The 22,351-nt window shown below is 40.8% G+C and overlaps 1 protein-coding gene across 2 annotated transcripts in view; it reads left to right on the forward strand.

Moving 5' to 3' along the window:
* The window catches only part of KCNQ5 (potassium voltage-gated channel subfamily Q member 5), a 532,023-nt gene that overhangs the window by 431,728 nt on the left and 77,944 nt on the right, over window positions 1-22,351 (forward strand). For both annotated transcript variants that reach the window (XM_044254576.1, XM_044254585.1), the window contains exons 6-7: window positions 8,226-8,336; window positions 14,087-14,182. In XM_044254576.1, the coding sequence (XP_044110511.1) occupies window positions 8,226-8,336; window positions 14,087-14,182 (207 nt within the window). The remainder of the gene's footprint in view (window positions 1-8,225; window positions 8,337-14,086; window positions 14,183-22,351) is intronic.

The raw sequence follows: 22,351 nt of genomic DNA on the forward strand, positions 1-22,351 counted from the left end.
TTCAGATTTATTCTGAAATAATTTAAGAACAAGTCTCCCTGGAGTTATTTCCTATTATTCTCTCCTTCTTCCCTATTACTATTTTTCTCCTTTTGATTTGCCTTAGATTTATTCTGAAATAACTTAAGATCCGGTCTTCCTGAAGTAATATTGCCTGATAATGATCTGTTCTTGAAGGCCAGTTTGTTCTCTACTTACTGCTATTTCTGTGATGAAGACAGTGAGATGGGGTGGCTTGTTTCTTAAGAAGCACACAACAGCAAATCGTATAAGCATTCTTGAGTCAGCATCTGACGACAGCCTCCACCTGGGACCCTGTGTTTGACTTGATTACTTCAGGCATGTAGAAGAATTAGATATAAGCCAGTTAGTCCTAGAATTCATGCTGAAAATCTTCCAGCCTTTCTCAAAGCAAATAATACAGAAGGCTCTATGGATAGTGTAGTGTATGGTGCACTCAGCGGGTTGTAGAGCCCAAATAGATGTCATGAGTTTCATCCTCCTGCAAAAATCTAAGAACAAGAAGTGGTGTCAGTTTGTGAAATGAACAAATATACCCTTGTGTCAGGGCGCCTGGGTGGTTCAGTGGGTTAAGCCTCTGCCTTCGGCTCAGGTCATGATCTCAGGGTCCTGGGATCGAGCCCCACATCGGGCTCTCTGCTCAGCAGGGAGTCTGCTTCCCCTTCTCTCTCTGCCTGCCTCTCTGCCTGCTTGTGATCTCTCTCTCTCTCTCTCTGTCAAATAAATAAATAAAATCTTAAAAAGAAAAAAAAAATACCCTTGTGTCTCATAGCACTGAGAATCAACCCTCCTTCCACTGAGCTCACCAGTACAAAATATTTTCTGCAACTTTGATAAGCTGTTGTTTTCTGACTCCGCGTTGGCACGTTAAATAAAAGTTAACAATTATTTCTCACTACCAAAACATTGTCTGATGGTATCAAAGCTTTATTTGGCCAAGACATCATCACCACACCAACCCTAACTATTCACGAACATTGTTAAGTACCGAGCAAAAACTGAGACACACATGCACAAGCTCCTACCCACCAAAACATCTTAGTTGCTGTGAGCCTCTGTATGGTGTGTCCGCCTGGATGGCACGGGTATGTGAAATATATCGGTGGGAAGACTTTCCTAAGATGTCTGTTCCATTAGTAAATGCCACATGGTGGCATTAGTAAACACATGGTGCTGAATACTTTTACTTGATTTGAGTCCATAAACATTGAGCACACACTGGATGGAAAAGAACAGAAAGAATTAAAGTCAGGAAACTTGGCTTCCAGCCCCATCATCGGGATTTAGCAGAGGTGCGGTATTCAGCGAATCATTTACTATCTCTATAAAACTGAGAAAACAGCATTACCCAAACACAAAGTTGCTATGGGTAGTAAACGAGATAAGGATATGGAGGGCCTAGATCGGGCACTGAACAAATGTTAGTCACTGCTGTTGTTACGTATCTGACAACGAGCCTGGAAGAACAACAGAGAATCCTGTTACCCTGCCTGCCACAGCAGCACCCACAGGATCTGAGGCCACCCCTACGAGTCTGCTATTTGCCCACTCAAAACCTTTCTCGTCTACGAATTTACGATGAACAAATTCCTGCACAGGTTCTAGGCTACCCGCTCTCTGAAACTAGGTGTTTAGGAAGTAACCCAGAGAAAGAAGAGAAGAGAAGAGGAGAGGAGAAGGGGGGAGGGGTGGGGGAAAAGGGAAAGGGAGGGAAAGAGACAGTTGACAGACTCCTCATGTGAATCATCCTCTGAAGCACGGCCTTATAGGGAAACTATACTGTGCTTTGGAAGTCTACAAATAGTATGTTCTTAACTTGTTCTCATGAATGAATTAGTTGTAAAGTAGTAGTCATAATTGTATTCTCAAAATTAGACTAATAAATGTATATCGATTTGTTACTTGAAGAGAAGAAGGATGGGTTTATATCTACCGGTCTGGAATTAATTCTTTTATTGAAGGAAAAAAAAAAGTTACAGTCTACCCAGTGTCCAAATTATAATCTGACCATAGCATCTGCCATCCCACACAAAAAGAAAACAAAGGAAGAGGGAAGAAAAATCAAGAAATCTTGGGCCCAGATTTGCATGTGTTTTGCAGTATTATTCCTCAAGACAAGACTTCTCGATTACTAAACACACTAAGGGCTCCGAGTCCACCTTTGCTACACAAACACACATTTATACCAACATCTGCAACCCACAGTCAGAAAATATATTTTCTCACCTGCGTGGCAGCCACTGAGTACATGCAATATTTTGATAAAAACTTATCTGAACCTTTCCCATCTGCCAGATCACCTTCAAGTAAATGGCCTGACGGAATGATAGCTCAAACTACCAGCGTTCCTGAGGTCGACTGAGGCTGAAGGGAGCCGTTCCCTCTCAGATCCTGACCCATCTGGTCCAGCTATCACCTGACAATGCCTCTGCTGGTCTCCACCTCCAGTCACAAAGTGTGGCACTAAATGGCATCCTCTCACTCAAAGAAAGTAGTCGTCTCCCTATAACTGCACTGGAAGAGATAGTTGACATTTTTTTAATCTGTCTTTTCATGTTCCTAAGTAAAATCAAAACCTCACAGACTTTCCAAGAATATTGTAAAACCATAGTCTAATGTCAATGAGTAAGAATCAATAATCCATATGTAAAAACATGAGTAAATGCATATATACATTTTTAAAATTTAATCTATTCAGCACAGGTTAACCTGTGCAAAAGGCATATCTCTTTTAAGCTCTGGAAGTAGGTCCAAAATGGAATTGCGTCCAGTATGGTAGATTTCCTCCAGCCCCTGAAGATCACACTGGCAGCCTCTCAAGTTTCTTTGAAAGAAGCTGCTGTTCCAGGAGCTCCCCTGATGAGCTGGTGTCTTTGGACTTCTGTGTGAGCCTACCTTTCTCTGACTTTGGATCCCAGTGAAACTCATCATTACTAGGTTCGGCCCCTGAACGCTTCACAGGATTTCTGAAAGACGAACTGGGTTTATTGTTTGGCACAAGTGTGGCAGAATAAGCCCCCTGCCTGCCCAAAGCTGCTACTCAGTTTAGGTACAAAGAACCAGCTGATAATCGTTAGCAGGGCGTTCCAGAGGCTAGGAAAAGAAAAGAAACATAATGTAGTTGTGCTGTTCCAGGAGACACACTGGTATTTCAAGGACAACTTGACCTAAAAGTCCAGAAAAACCAATGAACATCTATGCCGGCCTCATCGGAGGAGGTCTCATCGCATGCAGCCGGTCATTGCTTAGGAAGTCACTGGCTTGATTCAAGCCGAAAGGTCCGTGTGAATTCGTAAAGAAGGCTCATATCGTTTTATTCTAAGTGCATCCTAGAAATGTCAGTTTCATCCCTGGTACTAGCCGTCTGTCCCCTTCAGGGAGTCCAATTACCCCCTTTGCAGCCACAGAACGGGACCTGCTTCCAGCAGGCGTGAGACAAAGGAAAGTCCTGCTCCCCAGCATGGACTGAGATGAAACTGCTACCCTGTTGCCGGATCCTTCTCAAGCCCTCTATGCTTTCAACCGAGCAACATCCTGAGAGACTCTGAAATCGGAGTGGAGGAAGTTGTTGGGCTTGGCCGCCAGCCCTCCCAGACTCTGTGTGCCAGCCTGAACCCCGTGCAGAGAGAAGGAGGGAGAGAGGCAGCTCTCAGCGTTCCCGGGCTTCCTTTCTCTCCGACAAAGCACGCCTGTAAGAGGGAGGGCAACTCTAAATTCAGAATGAGAGAGAGCAGGCATTCTTCTCTACTCAGAAAGAAACACTGGGCACATCGTCATTTTGCTGTGTCTCATTCTTCCGACTTAAAAGCGGTGGTTTAAAAAAACTAAACAAACAAACAAACAAATAACGCTCTCTGAGCGATGAGCCAAGGAGAATAACTCAGATGCATGGTAGCTCCCCCTTATCCATGGTCTTTCCTTCCACTGTTTCTGTTACCTACCTTCTGTTACCTTGGGAAGCACATGGTACATGGTACGTGATAGTAGCCTAACGCTATGTCATCACGCGTGCCTCATTCATGTCACGTCATCACGTAGGCATTTTATCATAACATCACAAGAAACGTGAGGGCAGTATTGTATTTCAAGAGAGACCACAGTCACATAGCTTTTATTACAGTAGATTGCTATCGTTGTTCTTATTATAAGTTATTGTTGATCTCTTACTGTGTCTATGTATTAAACTTATTATATGTGTGTTTAGGAAAAAAACAGTGTATGTAGGGTTCAACATCCGTTGGGATTTTGGAATGTATCCTTCATGGGTAAGGGGAGACTATTGCATTATTAGAATGTAAAGTTTACCATGAAATATACCATCATTGCTATGACCAAACCATGAAATACCTCCTTCAGTTTATTATGATTAAACTGCTGGAAAAGGATTAAGCTGTTTTTGCAGAAAAGGTGTAGATCAAAATGTTTCCCACATATTTAGGATTAAGAACCTATAACAAAACTGAGCCAGGAATATTTTTTCTGCCATCTCAAGGAATTCCTTGGAGACCCCCACCCCTAATACTGCTAGTGATGTGTGATTAAGTTGGCCACTAGGTTCACAAATTCTCTTTCCCCAACCTTGGATGAGCCTTCCCTGTTCTCTTGCTGATTTGTCCTAGACACTCTCTCACACGGTCACCACCCGAAGCTCTAAGTCTTTCATTCCCCACAGCTAACCCCCCACCCTCACCTTTACTGAGACAGAAGAGAACCAACTCAGGCCTTCCAAAGCTGCCCTTCACGCATACTGTGTCCACAGCTTTCTTCCATGGTGGAAGACATGTCCTTCCACATTGCCAAAGCTAACCCTTCTGGTTGTACACTTGATCCTATTTTCTTTCCTCCATGGTTGCCTCACCCTGTAATGAAGCTACCATTCTTCCTCCCCAGCTCAGACTCACTCTCTCTGTAGATATGCACAAAGACATCCTAGAAAGTCTTTCTTCAAGTCCAAGGTTTCTGGAAGTTCTGGCCTGATCTTTCTCACTCCATTTGTTACTAGCATTCTTGAAAGGATTCTTCATTTATTTACTAAACATTTATTGAGTTCATCCTACTTTGTGGCAAGCATCATGCTAGATGTTAGAGAGTTAATAAGGACATGGTTACCCTTCTGGTAAAGGAAATAGGGACCCCTCTCCAAAAAAATATACAGAAACCTACCACTTATAGTAAGTGCTATTAAGAAACAAGGGGCTGAAATAGAAAGTAGCTGAAGACCCTGTTATAGACAGGGTGTGTAGGGAAGACCACTCTGATGATGGAGTATTTTGGATAAGACTTGAAGAATGAGAAGGAGCTCTGGGAAGGGTGGGGAGAAGAGAGTTCTGGATGAAGAAACAGGATATGCAAAGGTCCTGTGGTAGAAATAACCTGGCCTATTTGAGGAGTTGAAAGTACATTGTGGTCAAAGTACAGTGAGCAAGGGTGAAATCAGAGTGATCTTGGAGAGGTAGGTGGAGACCAGATCAGGTAGGCCATAGTTAGGGTCTTAGAGTTTATTCGATGAGTAGCTGTTGAAGGCTTTTTAAAGAGGAGTAACAAAATAATTCCTCTCACAGATATAGGGAGAAGGAACTGGAGGGAATGAATCAAGAACAAAAGCAGAGAGAGCAATTGAGAAATTGCTGCAGCAGCCTGGCCTGTCACCATGGCAGGGAAGACAGTGAGCAGGGGATGATTTGGCAGTATCTTTGGGAGTTAGAACCCATGGGACTTGATAGACTCAGGGAGGGAGTGAGGGAAACAAGCACTGAGGCTTCTGACATGAGCATCTGGGTGGATGGTGGTGCCCTCGATTAGGCTGTGAGGGGATGCATTTGGGGGAATGACAGGTTTGGAAAGAATAAGTTTTCTGCTTTAAACATTTTTTTAAGAGTTTATTTATTTATTTGACAGAGATCACAAGTAGGCAGAGAGACAGGCAGAGAGTGAGAGGGAAGCAGGCTCCCTGCTGAGCAGAGAACCAGATGCGGGGCTCGATTCCAGGATGCTGAGGTCATGACCTGAGCCAAAGGCACAGGCTCTAACCCACTGAGCCACCCAGGCACCCCTGTTTTAAACGTGTTAAGTTTAAATGACTATGTGCCATCCAGATAGAAATATCAACTGCACATAGGTGAATCTGGAGCGCAGAAGAATCTGGCCTGGGGGTATAAATTTGGTGTGCACCATAAAAATGGTATTTACATTCATGAGAACACTAAAATCAGCGGGGAGGAGAGAAAGAAAGAGAGAATAGAAGAGGAAAGAAAGTTTAAAAAAAAAAAAAAAAGGAGGAAAGAAAGTGAGAGAAGAACAGAATTTTTTGAAAGAAAAAACTCAGAACCAAACCTTAAGAATCCAATAGTCAGAGGTTGACTTGTGTGGGAGATGCCACGTAAGAGGAGCCACCAAAGATATCAAGAGAAAACCCATGGAAGTGAGGAGAAGAAAAACCTCGGGAGGGCTCAGAAGCTGAGTTGGAAGTTTCTAAAAGGTCTAGCATCATGGAGCATTGCTTCCTATCATTTCTACCTCTCAAACGTAACCCTGCTGTCAAAGGTCCAGTAGGAGAACAAAACCAAAGCAACCACTTTCTTAGACATCAGTAGCCTTCTGTCTCCATACCCAGTATCGTTTCTCAGTCCTCATTGTCTTGGTTTTCTATGAGACTGTGATACCAGGGATCCGCTTTATGAAACTCTGTCTTCTCCATTGAGTTTCCATTTATATAACCCATTTCTAGTTCCCTTACTTTTCAAAATATTTATTCTTCTCTGACTTTCCTTTCCCTTCCATCCCTTCGATGTCTGTTTCCTGAGATGTCCATGGACCTCTCCTTTGCAGCCTTCGCAGTCTCATTTAATCACAAATCTTCAACAATCATCCTGTGCCTGATTCCAAAATTCAAATCTCCTGCCGAACACAATCTCTCTCTTTTAAGACTTGCGCTCTCGATCTCAATTTCCTCCTCGACATTTCTAGATCAGAGTCCTGCTAACATTTCAAAAACACTTATTTGCAAAACCAAACTCTCTGTCTTTGCTTCAAAGTCTTCCATTTCCCATTGTCATATTTCTATTTATGGCTCAACCATCTTCCCCTTGAAATGTCTAAGTCCTTGTTGACTTAGTCTTCCCTTTCATCCCAGAGAATTAAAAAATGCATTTCTATTGAACTTGCTAACACATCTCTTTACTTTGCACTCCCATACCGTCCCCATTCACTTGTCGCACCGTTGTACCAGGTGATGCAGAACCTTGTGGGCCCTGGAGAGGAGACAGGACTTTGTTTTAAGATGCATGGGAAGAGTCCCGGAACAGTCTGATTATGGCAGAGACGTGATCCAAATATTAGTTTTCAGAGACACTCCCTGATCTAAGCTATAACATATCTAGTTAATCTCCCCTTCCACTCATCCTCTTCAGACCCCCCATGCTCCGGCCCAAATGAGCAACTTACACCTTCTGGAACCTACCCTATTTGTCCTCACTGCTGGGCTGCTGGTCACCTCTTTTCCCTCCCTAGATGGCCTTCTTTATCATTTCTGCCTCTCAAAATATTGCTTCTCCTTCAAAACCTATGTTTGCTAACATCTCCCCAGTAAAACCTCCTTGGCACCCCCCAAGCTGGTGATGATCAATCTGTTCTTTGAGTCCCCAAAGCAAATTATTTATGCATCTATCATCATACCTGTCTTGCCCTATTTTGTGTTTTAATGATTTGTGTTTGACGTGTCTCCCCTCTTGTGCCGTAAATATCTTGGGACGAGAACTGTGTACCTCTCATTTTTGTTCCACTACAAATCATAACATGTACCTTGCACACGCCAGGCCTCCAGGAAATGCCTGCCAAGGTAATAAATAGACAGCCTCAATTAACATAAGTTATTGTTTTGTGTACTGATCCAGTCCTAAATCCATGGTGCTATCATTTCTGTATCACTGATGGTTATCCACTTATTTAAATAACCTTTCTTTGAATGCACTGAGAAAAGATGGAAAATTGTGTTATAAGGAAGGAACAAGTATGTAGGTTATTCCCTTCCTTAAACAAAGAGAAGCTCTGTTATGCGTCACGGAAAATTAAAGCACAGTAATAAAATGCGCCAACAAGGCTTGTTGAATAATGATTTAGCGGAAATGTTGCTTTGCCTCCTGTTCATGGGCCCTAACTTTCCTCTCAAGTACTTAAGCTGCACGTTCTATTTATTTTGTTTTTAGATTACATTGACAACGATTGGTTATGGAGACAAAACTCCCCTGACTTGGCTGGGAAGATTGCTTTCTGCAGGCTTTGCGCTCCTTGGCATTTCTTTCTTTGCACTTCCGGCCGTGAGTATCTTGGCAAAAATAAAGCAACTTAAATTAAATCTTAGAGGTTTATTAGTGTGAGCTTTCACAAATTGGAATGCCCGGGAACATATCTATATTGCTTACAAATATAATTGTATTGATAACATGTTGACTCTTCCACATACGTCTAGTTGGAAAATTTATGAAATATGATCTTCCCTTGGAGATGCTCAACCTGGGAGGTCTATACCTGCTGGGTCTTTATGACCAAGTAATAATTCAGATGGCATCACCTCTCGGTCAGCGTGCTACTAATGCATTTAAAATATGTGTAAAGATTTAAAGATATCTTCTTTTTATTTTTTTTTAAAGATTTTATTTATTTATTTGAAATGGAGAGAGAGAGAGATCACAAGTAGGCAGAGAGGCAGGCAGAGAGAGGAAGGGAAGCAGACTCCCTGCTGAGCAGAGAGCCCGATGTGGGCCTCGATCCCAGGACCCTGGGATCATGACCTGAGCCGAAGGCAGAGGCTTAACCCACTGAGCCACCCAGGCGCCCAGATATCTTCTTTTTAAACTGATCTCTCCATTTTGGCTTCTAATGTGCGCTGCTAAAGAGATGGGTGTGGCAAGTGGAGCCTTTACCTCTCCAGATCCATCTGAGTGAGAAGCCGACAACCTGAATGGGTTTCCATGTGTCAGATGATTTGTTCTTTCTGTCATCGTCATTGATTTTTCCTAATGAACAGCTTCTGCATCTTATCAGAATGAAGAGCACACTTATCGTCTCCCAAGCTTCGGATTATTTTCTCCTTAACAGATGAAGTTTGCTTTCTGATCATTATACCTTCCTGTTTCTTTACAGGCTGTGGGTAAAATATTACGATTTGCCTCTATCCCCAGACTTTCACTGTTGTTCACTCCACCTCTCCCAGGGGAAGAGAGCCAATAAAAGGAGCGTGACAGTAGTGGCCTCAGTCGTGCTTAAGGAACAATAGCCTCGGTCTTGCTCCAGACAGACGCTGAGTTGTGTCCCAGCCTCTCCCAAGTGACCCCAGAGTACCCCTTCAAAAGAAGCCAAGGGACTAGGGATTTTCACACCCCAGCCTTTACCTCACAGGGCTCCTCCTCTGTCCATGAATGAGCACAGAGGAAGCCCATGTTGTTTCCATGGCGGGAGCTCAGCTCTGGACTGACCAGCTGCTTCTGTCCCAGACCATATAAGACCACGGAGAAGACACTGAGAAGACTGTGCATACAGTCTTTCACGTGAGCATTAGATCTTAGCTTGAATGTAAAGCCACATACTACTACAGCACAAACACTGCGAATGCGACGGTGTTCATTTGCTAGGGCTGCTGTAAAGGTATCACAGACTGGGTGGCTTAAACAACAAAAATCTGTTATCTCACAGTTCTGGAGTCAAGAAGTCCAAAATCGAGGAGGTGATAGGGCTGGTTCCTTCTGAGGGCCATGAGAGAAGGAACTATTCCAGACTTATTCCCTTGGCTCATGGATGGCAGTCTTCACCCTCTGTCTTCACATTGTCTTCCCTCTGTACCTGCCCAGGTCCAAATTTCCTCTCATAAGGACACCGGGGATACTATATTAGGGCCCATCCTAATGACCTCCTTGTAACTTGATTACTTCTGTAAAGACCTTATCTCCAAGTAAGGTCACATTCTAAAATGCTGGGAATTAGGAGTCCAACATATGAATTTTGGAGGGATACCGTTTAAGCTTGGGTGTGTTTCAGCGTCTATGATAGAGATAGAATTATGGCACCCAGAGAAATTATGTGAAGACCAATGTGGTAATATTAAGTCAAATGCTTGTCACGAAGAAAGCTTTCATGAGGTGTTTCTTCCATTTTCTGTAGGAATCTAGATATATTGTTTCCTGTTGTGAAGTGAAAAATCAGGGAGAGTAAAAAAAAAAAAATACCTCACTTATCCAGAATCAACTTCTCTGGCAAGCTCAACAATCCAGTTCAGAGCAGAGAGTCATTCAATAATCAAATTCCCTACATGAAAATACTTTTAGGAGCAATAAAATACATTCTTGAGCTTCTTCTTTTTTTTTTTTAACCAAAATACCTGCTGATTTTGTTTTTATGCTTATCCTGAGAACACATATAAAACAACCTCTGTGGTCCAGTGAAAAGCTACAGAGGGAGGCAACCTCTGGGCTATTAAAATCAACAGCAGTGTGCGTGCTGTCCTCATGGGAGAGCCTCTTAAGACCTAAATCATAACCTGTTCTTAATTTAGAGAAAATTCTGATAAGCTGAGCTACATAGTTTCACAATTCTCTGAAGATTATAAATAACAAAGGCAGAGAGGTAGACTGATCAAATACTGTAACAGGAAGAGATGGTAGAAGACTAACAACAAAGGAGGGGGGAATATCTGTAAGAGGCAAGCAGACACAAGTGTTCAAAGTGTGGAAGGACCTGGAGCCAGTTAGCGTTAGGGTCGACCCCCTCCCAGAAGCTGGCTACAACCAGCACAGCCAAATATCAGTCCCCATAATGAAACCCTGAGGTATCACAAGAAGGTTAAACTGTGTCATTCTATTAGGTTAAAGATCTATTAGGTGCTCTTGGGAATGTTTCCCGATAAAGTGATTACAATGTTCATATATACAAATTAAATTAATATATGTGGGAAGTGTGGAAAACTTGCTCGCCCAGAACGGAACATTACCTCACAATGCCAAGAGAAACTGACTTTACCACGGTGTTTTACTGCAACCTCACCATCAAGGGCTGAGTTCTTACTTATTGAATGAAAGACCAAATGGTCCATATATACCCTTAAAAAAAGGAAAAACTAGGTGGCTGGAAATGCTATTTTTTCTTATGTACCTGCCCACACAACAGTGCTATGTGATCAAGATTTAGATGAGCACGTTTTGCTAGGAAAGTTAGAGGTGAGTCGTGAGCCATCCCTGCTTGGGGTTCCTCCCACCCAAGAAACGCAAGGACCAAGAAAAAGAGCCTTTCCCCATCTTTCGTCAAAGCAGAAGGACTCTCCTGAACATCACTGAGGCACACAGGCCACCCTTCCCTAACTCTCTGGGGAGGTGGCTTTCCTTGAGCCCCAGAGCCTCCCAGAGGAATGGACAGGCAGAGGCACTATACTCCTCACCATCGTCCTCACAGACAGACCTCGCCTCCCCTTTCAGATGCTCCTTCCTTCCCGCTGCAGGTATCGCTCCATCCAGTCCGTCTGCCTGCGCCAGATGCACAGTGGGCTCCTTAAATCTAGGAGGCGAAAAGGGAAAAATATTTAAAATATTTACCAAGACACATTTTCTCTCTACTTACTGTTTATGTAGCACTTCTCAACAGAGCACTAAAACATAAAACCTAAAAATGTGAGTCACAAGATCTTAGACAATGAATTAAAACCAAACTCGGTTTCTAAGAATTTTCATCATATTGATGTGGGTATTTGAAGGGATCGTACATGGATTATATACGTATATATCATAGATATCTCTCATGAGCTAAATATATAAAGCATAATGGACTTTATTTTAGCAGGCTTCTAGTTAGGTTCACGGAGCTGTGCACTTAAAGAGGTGGAGGAAAATTGGAATGGAGCCATAATGAGACAATGAACAGGGCTGGTTTAATAACTTTTGTAATGTACAGTCTGGCGCAAGAGATATGTAGTAAACATTTGCCAACTACTAATATATGTTTCTAAGCAATGCCAGCATGATTTTTAGCACATTTTAGTTTGTTTGGCAAATGCTGATTTTGTGCTATGTAGGGCCTATCTTTATTTTCCAGAAGGGATCTAACTCTAAGCCTCATTTTCATATAAAAAGTGCCCCCAAAATGGTAGCTATTGCTGTTAATTTAATGTCTACAAAATCTGAATTATGCTCTGTGAGTGGATTATAGACGCTGTGTACGTAATGTACCCACACTCAATACGTACAACAAGCATGTTATATAAACGCTAATGTTTTATATTCTTTAACATGTTTATACTTCATGAAAAACAACATTGAAAGGAAAATAAATCTTTCCTAAGTGATTTCAAATAGCAGGACAAAATTTTGGAGTTATAAATGACTGGAGTTGGGAGGTCATTTTTATAACCTCTAGATGGATGGAAATGTTGTTTAAATCGACAAACAAGATCACACAGACCAGGTTTTTATGTTTGCACAAAGTTTGGTTGATGCCGCCTCAACCTATTGAAGATCTCGGATGGCCTGAGACGGTCACGGAAAAAGACGGATGGAAAACAGAACCTGTGACGTAATTTCTCATTTCACAGTACAGTCATTCATCCTAATTAATAATGGAGTTGATTCTTGCTTACTAATAGCAAACAGTATTATCAAAGAACTGTATTTTAAACATAATTGCATTACTAATTATCTGGCTTTTGTCACAGATATACTCAGAATTGTGACATCTAAGATAAGAAGGAAGGTTAAAGGTGACCTAGAGTCCATTAATATCTCCCCCTAGTGGTCGTCCAGCCGAGATCTCACACCTCCTATCGATGAAAACCCCACCATCCGCCCCAGTAGCCTAGACCATCTTCGACCTACTTTAAAAATATAAAGAGAAGAAAAACAACCATTCCCTATCTACAACAAATACTGACTCAGTGCTTCTAAGACATCCATCTCTAGCCTAAGGGTTAGACTCCTTGAAGTTTAATAAAAAGGTAATAATTTATAGCAAGCAACTAAAACCACAGACTTGAAAGCAGGGGAGCTCCATGTCCCACGCCAATAAAGTGGAGACTTACAGACAAAGCCCAGAGATGGAATTTCACAAGCCCCAAAAGCCAACCCAAGGCTGAAACAAAGCATCTCGATTCCATGGATGTTAGACCAAAGCAAACTGAAAAGACGGAGGCATTTCAAAGAGCCAGGATTTTGGCAGCTCCAAGTGATAAGCAGAAAGAAGCTAACCAGGCAAAAGTACTAATATAAACATAGGAGAGACAACCTGCCTCACTAACCCCAAAATCTCAATAGGTGAGCTAAAACCAAAAAGGTAAGGAGGGCTACACGTGTGAGATCAAAACTCAGGGAAGTAGGACTGTGCTTTGCAATAACCCACGCTCTTGTCTTTACTATATAAACAGGCGAAGTGGAAACCTTTCTGTCTTCAAAACTGAGTGGCTAGCTGTCTCCCCAACCCCTTTCACTTTACTTTGGTAGGTGTAGAATTATAGCATTGTGGAGAATTAAGCGGGGGCAGATTTTAAATACGCCCCCACCATTTCAAGAGTGGGAAAATATAAAATTTCATAGTATCATCAAAGTGCTAGAAAAACTCTCATGTCCACAGTAGCATGACGTTAGTTGTCCCAGATTTTAAACCCACCTCTGTCCAGAACCAGAATTCCTACCCTCTAAATTCCATCATGCCCCCTAATTCCAAATGGACACAAGCCTTTACTCTAACTTAAGCATAAAGAAGTGTCATGGAGAAGGCCACACAAAAAAAACATTTTCAAAATTACAGTTTTTATTTATGATTGTGCTACCCCTTACCACACCATAAGAAATCATAAATGGCTAAAGAGCAAAAGTTGCCAGTCTTGCCTCAAAACTTGCCATTGCCAATGGTGTTATAACAGAGGTAAATAGTATTTGTTTTAATAAGTAATATCTTTACGAACAGGTTGCACAGTGTTTGTCTTTTCTCAGACTCATTTTAGGGTTGGTTTGTTTGTTTTTTTTAATATTTGTCTTACTTAATAGTCCTTTTGAAAAAAAATGTTAAGTACTATTTTTGTATTTTGTTCCAGGGCATTCTTGGCTCAGGTTTTGCATTAAAAGTACAAGAACAGCACCGCCAGAAACACTTCGAGAAAAGAAGGAACCCAGCTGCCAACCTCATTCAGGTAAATGTCAGTGTAATAGGTTGAGGGCAACATCTGTCTCTGTGAGTGCTTGCTGGGTTGTTTTCGGTCTTTGTGCTTCACTGCTTAGTAGAGCTACTGATTTGTTTTGTTCGTAAAAATGAGATTGGAACTTAATGTACAGTCTTAGATTTGGGTAGACATTCCCCCCCTCCCCCAGCAAGAAAAATATATGTTTTCAGTGAATGGTCCATGCATTGCTCAAATTTATTAACCATGCCAGCGGGGACCTGCGGGGGTTAGCAGTTGTGTCAGGCCTGGAATGACCTCATGTATCTTATGGGTGACTTGATGAAACATTATTGATCATTAAGGATGGAGCAGAACCCGCCATTGTTCCCTGCATTGCAATTACTTTCACCAGGCAGAAGTGGGCCGCTGTTCTGAAGAACAGTGTTTTTGTTTAGAATGTCAAGGTTTACTGCCCGTGGGATCGCTTTTAATGCCACCTAGAGCAATAACTTGAAATAGTTCATTCCACTTGAAGAACTGGTGGGGGGATTATAGAATATGTCAATGTTTGAGAATATGAACTAATAAGTGTATGATTTGAAGCTACCTCATAATATAAGGCTGTTTCATGTTTCATTTTCTTTTCAATAACTCTGGGTTGGCTTCAGCATTAAAAACAAATGCTTCTCCTATTGCCATCCATATCTTTTGAGCATAGAACCACCCTCATACCAGGTTGCTTAACAATCACAAGGTATATTCTTCTCTAAATCCATGCCGTGAAGCTGGTATTTAATTATGGAGACAATGATTCTACAAAATGAGATTTCTTCCCTTCCTGACAAGCTGTGGGAGACACAGAACTTCTAAACTGTTGAGGTTTGGTGTGGCGATCTGAGACGTTAGGAGATTTGTCTTCATGCGGTAATGACAAGCACACTGTTTGAATTTAGACTGTAGGTTTCAGTGGGTGTGTTGGCGAGGGATGACCACCGCACAGGCCTACCTTTAGCTTTTGTCTCTGGCTGTAATAAGCAGGTCCTCCAACAGAAATGGAGTAGGGGAAAAAGCAGGGGAGGGTGGTTCAGTTACATGAAAGACATCATTTTGTATCTAATGATGAAATAAGTGTTAATTTTTTTTTAAAGACTTTATTTATTTATTTGACAGAGAGAGATTACAAGTAGGCAGAGAGGCAGGCAGAGAGAGAAGGAGGAGGAAGCAGGCTCCCTGCTGAGCAGAGAGCCCGATGCGGGACTCGATCCCAGGACCCCGAGATCATGACCTGAGCCGAAGGCAGCGGCTCAACCCACTGAGCCACCCAGGCGCCCAAGTGTTAATTTTTAATTTTTTTTTAAGATATTTATTTATTTGATAGACAGAGAGAGATCACAAGTAGGCAGAGAGGCAGGCAGAGAGAGAGGGGGAAGCAGGCTCCCTGCCAAGCAGAGAGCCCGATGTGGGGCTCGATCCCAGGACCCTGAGATCATGACCTGAGCTGAAGGCAGAGGCTTAAACCACTGAGCCACCCAGGCGCCCAAGTGTTAATTTTTTAAGTCAAACCACTCTACAACTATCGACAGACCATTGGGCATGCTTTCTAATGCAAACCATCTCTGTTTTTTTTTTTTAAAGAGCATTAAAGAGAAATGTTGTTCTCTTAGAGAAAGAGATTCGTAAGTAGTAGAAGTTTCAGATCTGAAGCCAAGTGATAATCACCATAATGGAAAGAGGTGTCACACACTTGAGTACGCACACAAGACACGTGAGGCCCAGAGCTCCGAGCCATTTCATCCTCTGGCGCTTCTTAACCACTTATGAAGTGTTGCCACACTTCCAGTGAATTTTTCATCTTACTATTTTTTATCTTTCAATTATCTTTCCTTCTCGTCTTTTAATTCCAGAAGTGTTTTCCAACTTGGGAACGCTCACGTTATTCTATGGGCTCCTTACATCCGTCCGGGCACCATGCCCTATCTATATGAAACCATCATATATCTTACCCTTATCAGGACTCCTTGCTCTCAGGAGAATGGAGATATTGTTAGCACAAGTAAAGTTCACATGTATTTAAAATCCTTACTGAAGTATTTATTAGTTTTTCTATTGTATAATTTCTCAAACAACATACACTCAAAATATAACCACTTCTCGGCACAGATCCATGATACTTCTGGATACTCCAAAAAACATTTTGGAGTATCAGCTGTTCTGTTAGAAAGTGAGCCCTTTGAGGAATTTCTCATGCACGTATCCCTTGTGATGATACAGAACTCTGCCAACAGCTACATATGGTTATTTGAACTTATAAATTCAATTCCTCAGTGGCAATAGCCACATTTCAAGAGGTCAGTAGTAATATGATAGATACTAGCTACCACATTGTACAAGAAAGATATACAGAATATTGGAGGAACTTCCCTGATCTAACTTATCAACTACTAAATTGTGCAAAAACAATTTCCAGCTGAACTTGAAAACATATTGCTACTCTTGTAGCACATCATTGGACCTGAGGTATTTATATGTCCACAGCTAAAGCCAGACAAGGCCTTCCTCTCAGGTAACCCGTAAAAGGTGAGAGGCTGACTGAACAGTTTTGCTTAGAGATCTAGAATTTCATTTTATGGAACTGAGTTATGTAACATATACTGTGACCAATAATTAAACTCATATAAATAAGCTTTGCATAGCAAAAGAAACCATCAACAAAATGAAAAAGCAACCTACTTAGAATGGGAGAAGATATTTACAAATGATATATTCAATAAGGAGGTAATATCCAAAATATATAAGAACTTACACAACTCAACACCAAAAAAAAAAAAAAAAAAAAAGGCAATCCTATTAAAAATTCAGCAGAGGACCTGAATAGTTTTCCAAAGAAGACATACAAATGACCAACAAACACATGAAAAGACAACATCACTCATCATTGGAATGCAAACCAAAACCACAATGAGAAATCCTTCCTTACACCTGTCAGAATGACTAAAATCAAAAAGACAAGAAATAACACATGTTGGCGAGGATGTGGAGAAAAAGGAACCCTTGTGCGTTGTTGGGAATGCAAACTGGTGAAACCACTGTGGAGAACAGTATGGAGGTTCCTCAAAAAGTTAAAAATAGAGGGGCACCTGGGTGGCTCAGTTAAGTTAAGCCTCTGCCTTCAGCACAGGTCATGATCTCAGGGTCCTGGGATCGAGCCCCACATCGGGCCCTCTGCTCAGCAGGGATCCTGCTTCCTCCTTTCTCTCTGCCTGCCTCTCTGCCTACTTGTGATCTCTTCTCTCTCTGCAAGTAAATAAATAAAACCTTTTTTTAAAAAAAATAGCATATGATCCAGTAATTCCACTACTGGGTATTTACCCAAAGAAAACAAAAACACTAATCTGAAAAGATATGTGCACTCCTATGCTTATTGCAGTATTATTTACAGTAGCCAATATATGAAAGCAACCCAAATTGTCCATCAACAGATGAATGGATAAAGAAGATGGGGTATACTTATATGATGGAGTATTACTCACCCATAAAAAAGAGTGGCATCATGCCATTTGTGACAACAAGAATGGACCTAGAGTGTATTATGCTAGTGAAATAAGTCAGACAAAGACAATACCATATGATTTCACTTATATGTAGAAACTAAAAAATAAAACAAATGAACACACAGACAAAACAGAAATGGACCCATAAATACAGAGAACAAACTGATTGTTGCCAGAGGGGAGGGAGCTAAGAGATTGGGCAAAATGGGTGAAGGTCAGTGGGAGGTACATTCTTCCATTTATAGAATGAATAAGTCATGGGGATGAAAGATACAGTGTATGACATATAGTCAGTGGTACTGTGATAGCATTATATGGTGACAGGTGGGAGCTGCAGTTGTGGGGAACACAGTGTAATGTATAGAATTGTCAAATCACTCTGTTGCACACTTGAAACTACTGTAACAGTGTGTGTCAACTATGCTTCAATAAAAAATAATAATTAAGTTCATGCAAATATAAGTAATATTTGGGAAATCATTAATTTTTCTTTTACTTAAAACTCCAGCTTGTGTATTATGCTGAGCAAAAATAGTATAAAATGAAAGGCTTAAAATGCTCAAGAATACCTTTACAATCTAATCATAGCTTCATTAATCAAAGAGTCTACCCATTTGAAAGGAAATTGTTCTCTCCCATCCAAATGCAATTGATTTTTTACTAGACATAGCAATATTAATATAATTATTAGATGTTTTCATTGTTCTTCCTTGTTGTAATCCTTCGCCAGAATTCAGAATTTTCAGCTTTGATTTTACAGTGCAGCAAATCATTTTTAAGGATGCAGTAGATTGAAAAGCAATCCTCACTTGCTGATCCATTTATTTTCTCACCCAATAAACTTTCCTTGATTTGCTGAGCACACAAAGCTCAAGACCAAGAGTAATGTCATTTGTTTTAGGCCAAAGCCACTGTCTTTCTCAAAGGGCACTGAAGGAGACTAGACTTACCGCGGTGATCACTTCACATATATACAAATATCAAATCATTATGCTGTATGCCTGAAACCAATGTTATATGCCAATTATATTTCGATTAAAAATTAACATAAATTTTTTTAAAAGGCAGTGAGAGGCCCAAATTGCTTTGTCATTTGGTTGGTGAGACAATTAAATTAGCCAGCCTTTCTGGGTTTTAGAGAAAAGTTAAAAACCCCAGCAGCTTTCAGCACATCTAGCTATGTCAATATCTTTGCATGATTTATTTAAATTAACTTTTCATTTGGAGTGCAGTGCTCTGGGAAAAGAAAGCAGCTTGAATACCTGCCCAAATGTCACAACTTTTATTAATAATGCCCCAGACTTGCAAAGTATTTTTCAGTTTGCTGGGTGTTTCTAATACGGGATGTCACTTGATCTCCTGGCCAAGCCTAGGAAGAGCTAGGACTCAGTCCCTGGGGTCTGAATCATAATGCATTACTCCTCTCAGATAGCAACAGTTGTGTCCTCATTTATGCGTCACGGAAGTCTTGGGGCTAGCATTGAAAGGTACTTCAAAAATGCCATGTTAGGGGGTTCGCTTTGAGAAAGATTGGACCAGCTCAGGGTGGAGCCAAGATGCTTGCTGGAAACAGAAACAGGGAAATTAAGTGAAAATTTGTGAAGTGGATGCTGACAGACAGGCTTATTTTCCTGAAGGGAAGAGATTAGAAGAGACTGCTGTGGGGATGTTATGTGGCCCAAAAGAAAAAAATATATATATATTGAGACTTTGGCTTTCACCAGAGTTTACCCTGAAGTAAGGCCAGAAGTCAATATACTCAAACCTTATTCAGAGCTTATATAATCTTTTTTAGTGCTTTATTCATATATGAGAACAGCCTGAAAGAAAGTTTCCTAGATATGCAAAACATGACAGCTGGGGGGAAAAAAAGGAAGGAAGAAAGAAAAGAAGAGAAAAGAAAAAAGAAAAGAAAATGGAACAGAGCTAAAGCTGTGAAAACCTCCTGGAAATTAGAAGGAAAAGATAGAGATAGAAAATAAGATTAAAAAAATATATATATATATATAGAAAACTTGGAGGACACTACCAGGAGATCAGATATCCAACTAATACCTCAAAAAGAGCACAGGGAAATTAAGGGAGGATTTTAGCAAAGAAATTTTACATGATGATTCTCCAGAACAGAGTGGTCACAATAAAAGGGTTCACCAAGTGCCTAGCGCTGCAAACAAAAGAGCACTTGCAAAAAAGGAACCCTTACATGTCTTCTGGGTAGGATGTATCCAAAGCCTCAAGAATTAAGATGGCATTAGCTTTCTCATTAGTAACCCTAAAATAAGACAATACAGCAATACTTTCAAAATTTGGGATGCCTGGATGGCTCAGTTGGTTGAGCATCTGCCTTCAGCTCAGGTCTGATTCAGGGTCCGGGGATGGAATCTTGCGTCAGGTTCCTTGCTCAGTGGGGAGCCTGCTTCTCCCTCTGTCTGCTGCTTCCCCCGCTTGTGCGCACTCTCTCTCGCTCTCTTTCGTTGAAAAATAAATAAAATATTTTTTAAAAATATTTTCAAAATTTTTGTATGGGAAATTATTTCCAACCTAAAATTCTACACTCAGCCAAACTATTCACTGAGTGTAAAAATAGCATAAAGACATTTTTAGACATGTAAGATCTCAAAACTTTACCTACCATTTACCTTTATTCAAGAAGTTCCTTGGGGTTTGGGTGTGTGTGTGTGTGTGTGTGTGTGTGTCTCACATCTTCTTTGTCCATTCATCCATTAATAGGACACTTAGATTGTTTCCACATTTAGGGTGCTGTGGATAGTGTGGCAGTGAACACAGGAGTGCAGATAGCTCTTTGATATTCTGTTTTCATTTCCTTTGGATATAAACCCGGAAGTGGAATTGCTGGATCATAATGGTAGTTCTACTTTTTATTCTTTGAAGAACTGCCGTCTTGTTTTCCGCAGTGGTATATGTATACAATGGAATGTTACTTCGACCATGTGAAGCATGGAAATTCTACAACTGGTGACAACATAGACGGACTCTGAAGGCATTATGCGAAGTGAAATAGCCAGACAGGAAAAGACAGATACTGTGTGGTCTCACTTACATATGGAATCTCAATTTTTTTTAAGTTCAACTCCTAGAAACAGTAAAAAGTTGTTGCCAGGAGCTGGAGGGTTGGGGAAATAGAGTCAAAGGGTAAAAACTTTCAACTATAAGATGAATAAGGTCTGAGGATCTAATGTACAACATAGTGATGATAGTTGATAACACTGTATTATATCATTGAAATCTGCTAACAGAGTAGAAATTAACTGTTTTCAAAAAAAAAATGAGGATAAAGGCGTGAGGGGTAATATATACATATATCAAATCACCATGATTTACACTTCGCTTGTCTTACCGTTTTATGTCAGTTATACCTAAATAAAGCTGAATTTTTTTTAAAAAGGTAGCTACTTGGATAGAATTATTCTTCTAAAACAAGAAGCTAAACCAAGAAAGAGACATAGGATCCAAAAAAGAAGAGATCCTACCCCAGGAAGAGTCAAGGGAGTCTCCAGGATGATAGGAAGGGAAATCCCAGAACAAAAGCTCCAGCAGGCCTCAGGAGGCTGGAGAACTCCAGGAAAAAGATCTCCAAGGAAAGAAAAAAAACGAAAATGACAGATTTCATGATGTACTTGACAAGTGGAGTTTTAGAGTTCTGTTAGTTGGGAAATGTATTCACAAGAGGTACACAAGAGGTATAAAAGCAAACCAAGAAATTGAACTAGGGCAATAATTGCTCTAAGACAAAACGAAACTCTATATATAGGAAAGTAAAAGAAGTCCTGGTACACCCCATTGCTGAACGAGGAACAGCAGTTACACAGTGCAAATGCTAAAGAGCAGCTTAACTAAAAACTGTTGTTTGGCTAAGAGGAGAAGAAGAGGATGTGTGAGTGAGCTGCCATCATTTTTCATGGCGAGAAGCTAATTGGTAATGCCTAAAATTGAAATATCAAGAAATACAAGTTTGAGGACAATCCTTAAAAATAAGAATCCTTAAAAATAGAAGCAATAGCTCTAAGAGCTAAAGTGGGTTTAACTCTAAGGAACAAATATTTATGAGAAGCAAGGTGGGGAAAAGGATTGCTGGTTTTCACCCTAAATCTTTTTGTTCTCTGACTTCTTAAAGTCTATACTTTGAAAATAATCAGTTCCATGTTAATTATACTTTTGGAAGGTGACCTGAAACTAAAATTTCCAGAAGGGGTCAAATGTGCCACAGCTGTAATACTCCAGACAATACAAAGTAAATACTCCCTTTAAAAACTTAATTATTCTGATATTTTACTTACAATTATAGACCAAAGTTTGAATTTGCTGGGCAGCCTAAAGTACCAGGGTCACCTGATAAGTGATAAATTTGGCTCTTATTTAGTTTCTTGTTGGCCTATCCTTTGGAGTACATATGCTATGTCAATTAAATCCTTCTGGGGCATTATTCTTCTCTTGCCAGCCACCGTGTGATTTTGGCCTTAAATATAGGAATATCAGCTACTTGATCATATGGTTGTGGCCTTGAGGTTCAGGTACTGGAAGCAATTAGTTGAGAGCGCAAGCTAAGGACGGGACAAAGTTATTAAGATTGTAAGACTAGGGCGCCTGGGTGGCTCAGTGGGTTAAGCCGCTGCCTTCGGCTCAGGTC

Source organism: Neovison vison, chromosome 1 (assembly GCF_020171115.1).
Source record: "Neovison vison isolate M4711 chromosome 1, ASM_NN_V1, whole genome shotgun sequence".
Classification (NCBI taxonomy): domain Eukaryota; kingdom Metazoa; phylum Chordata; class Mammalia; order Carnivora; family Mustelidae; genus Neogale; species Neogale vison.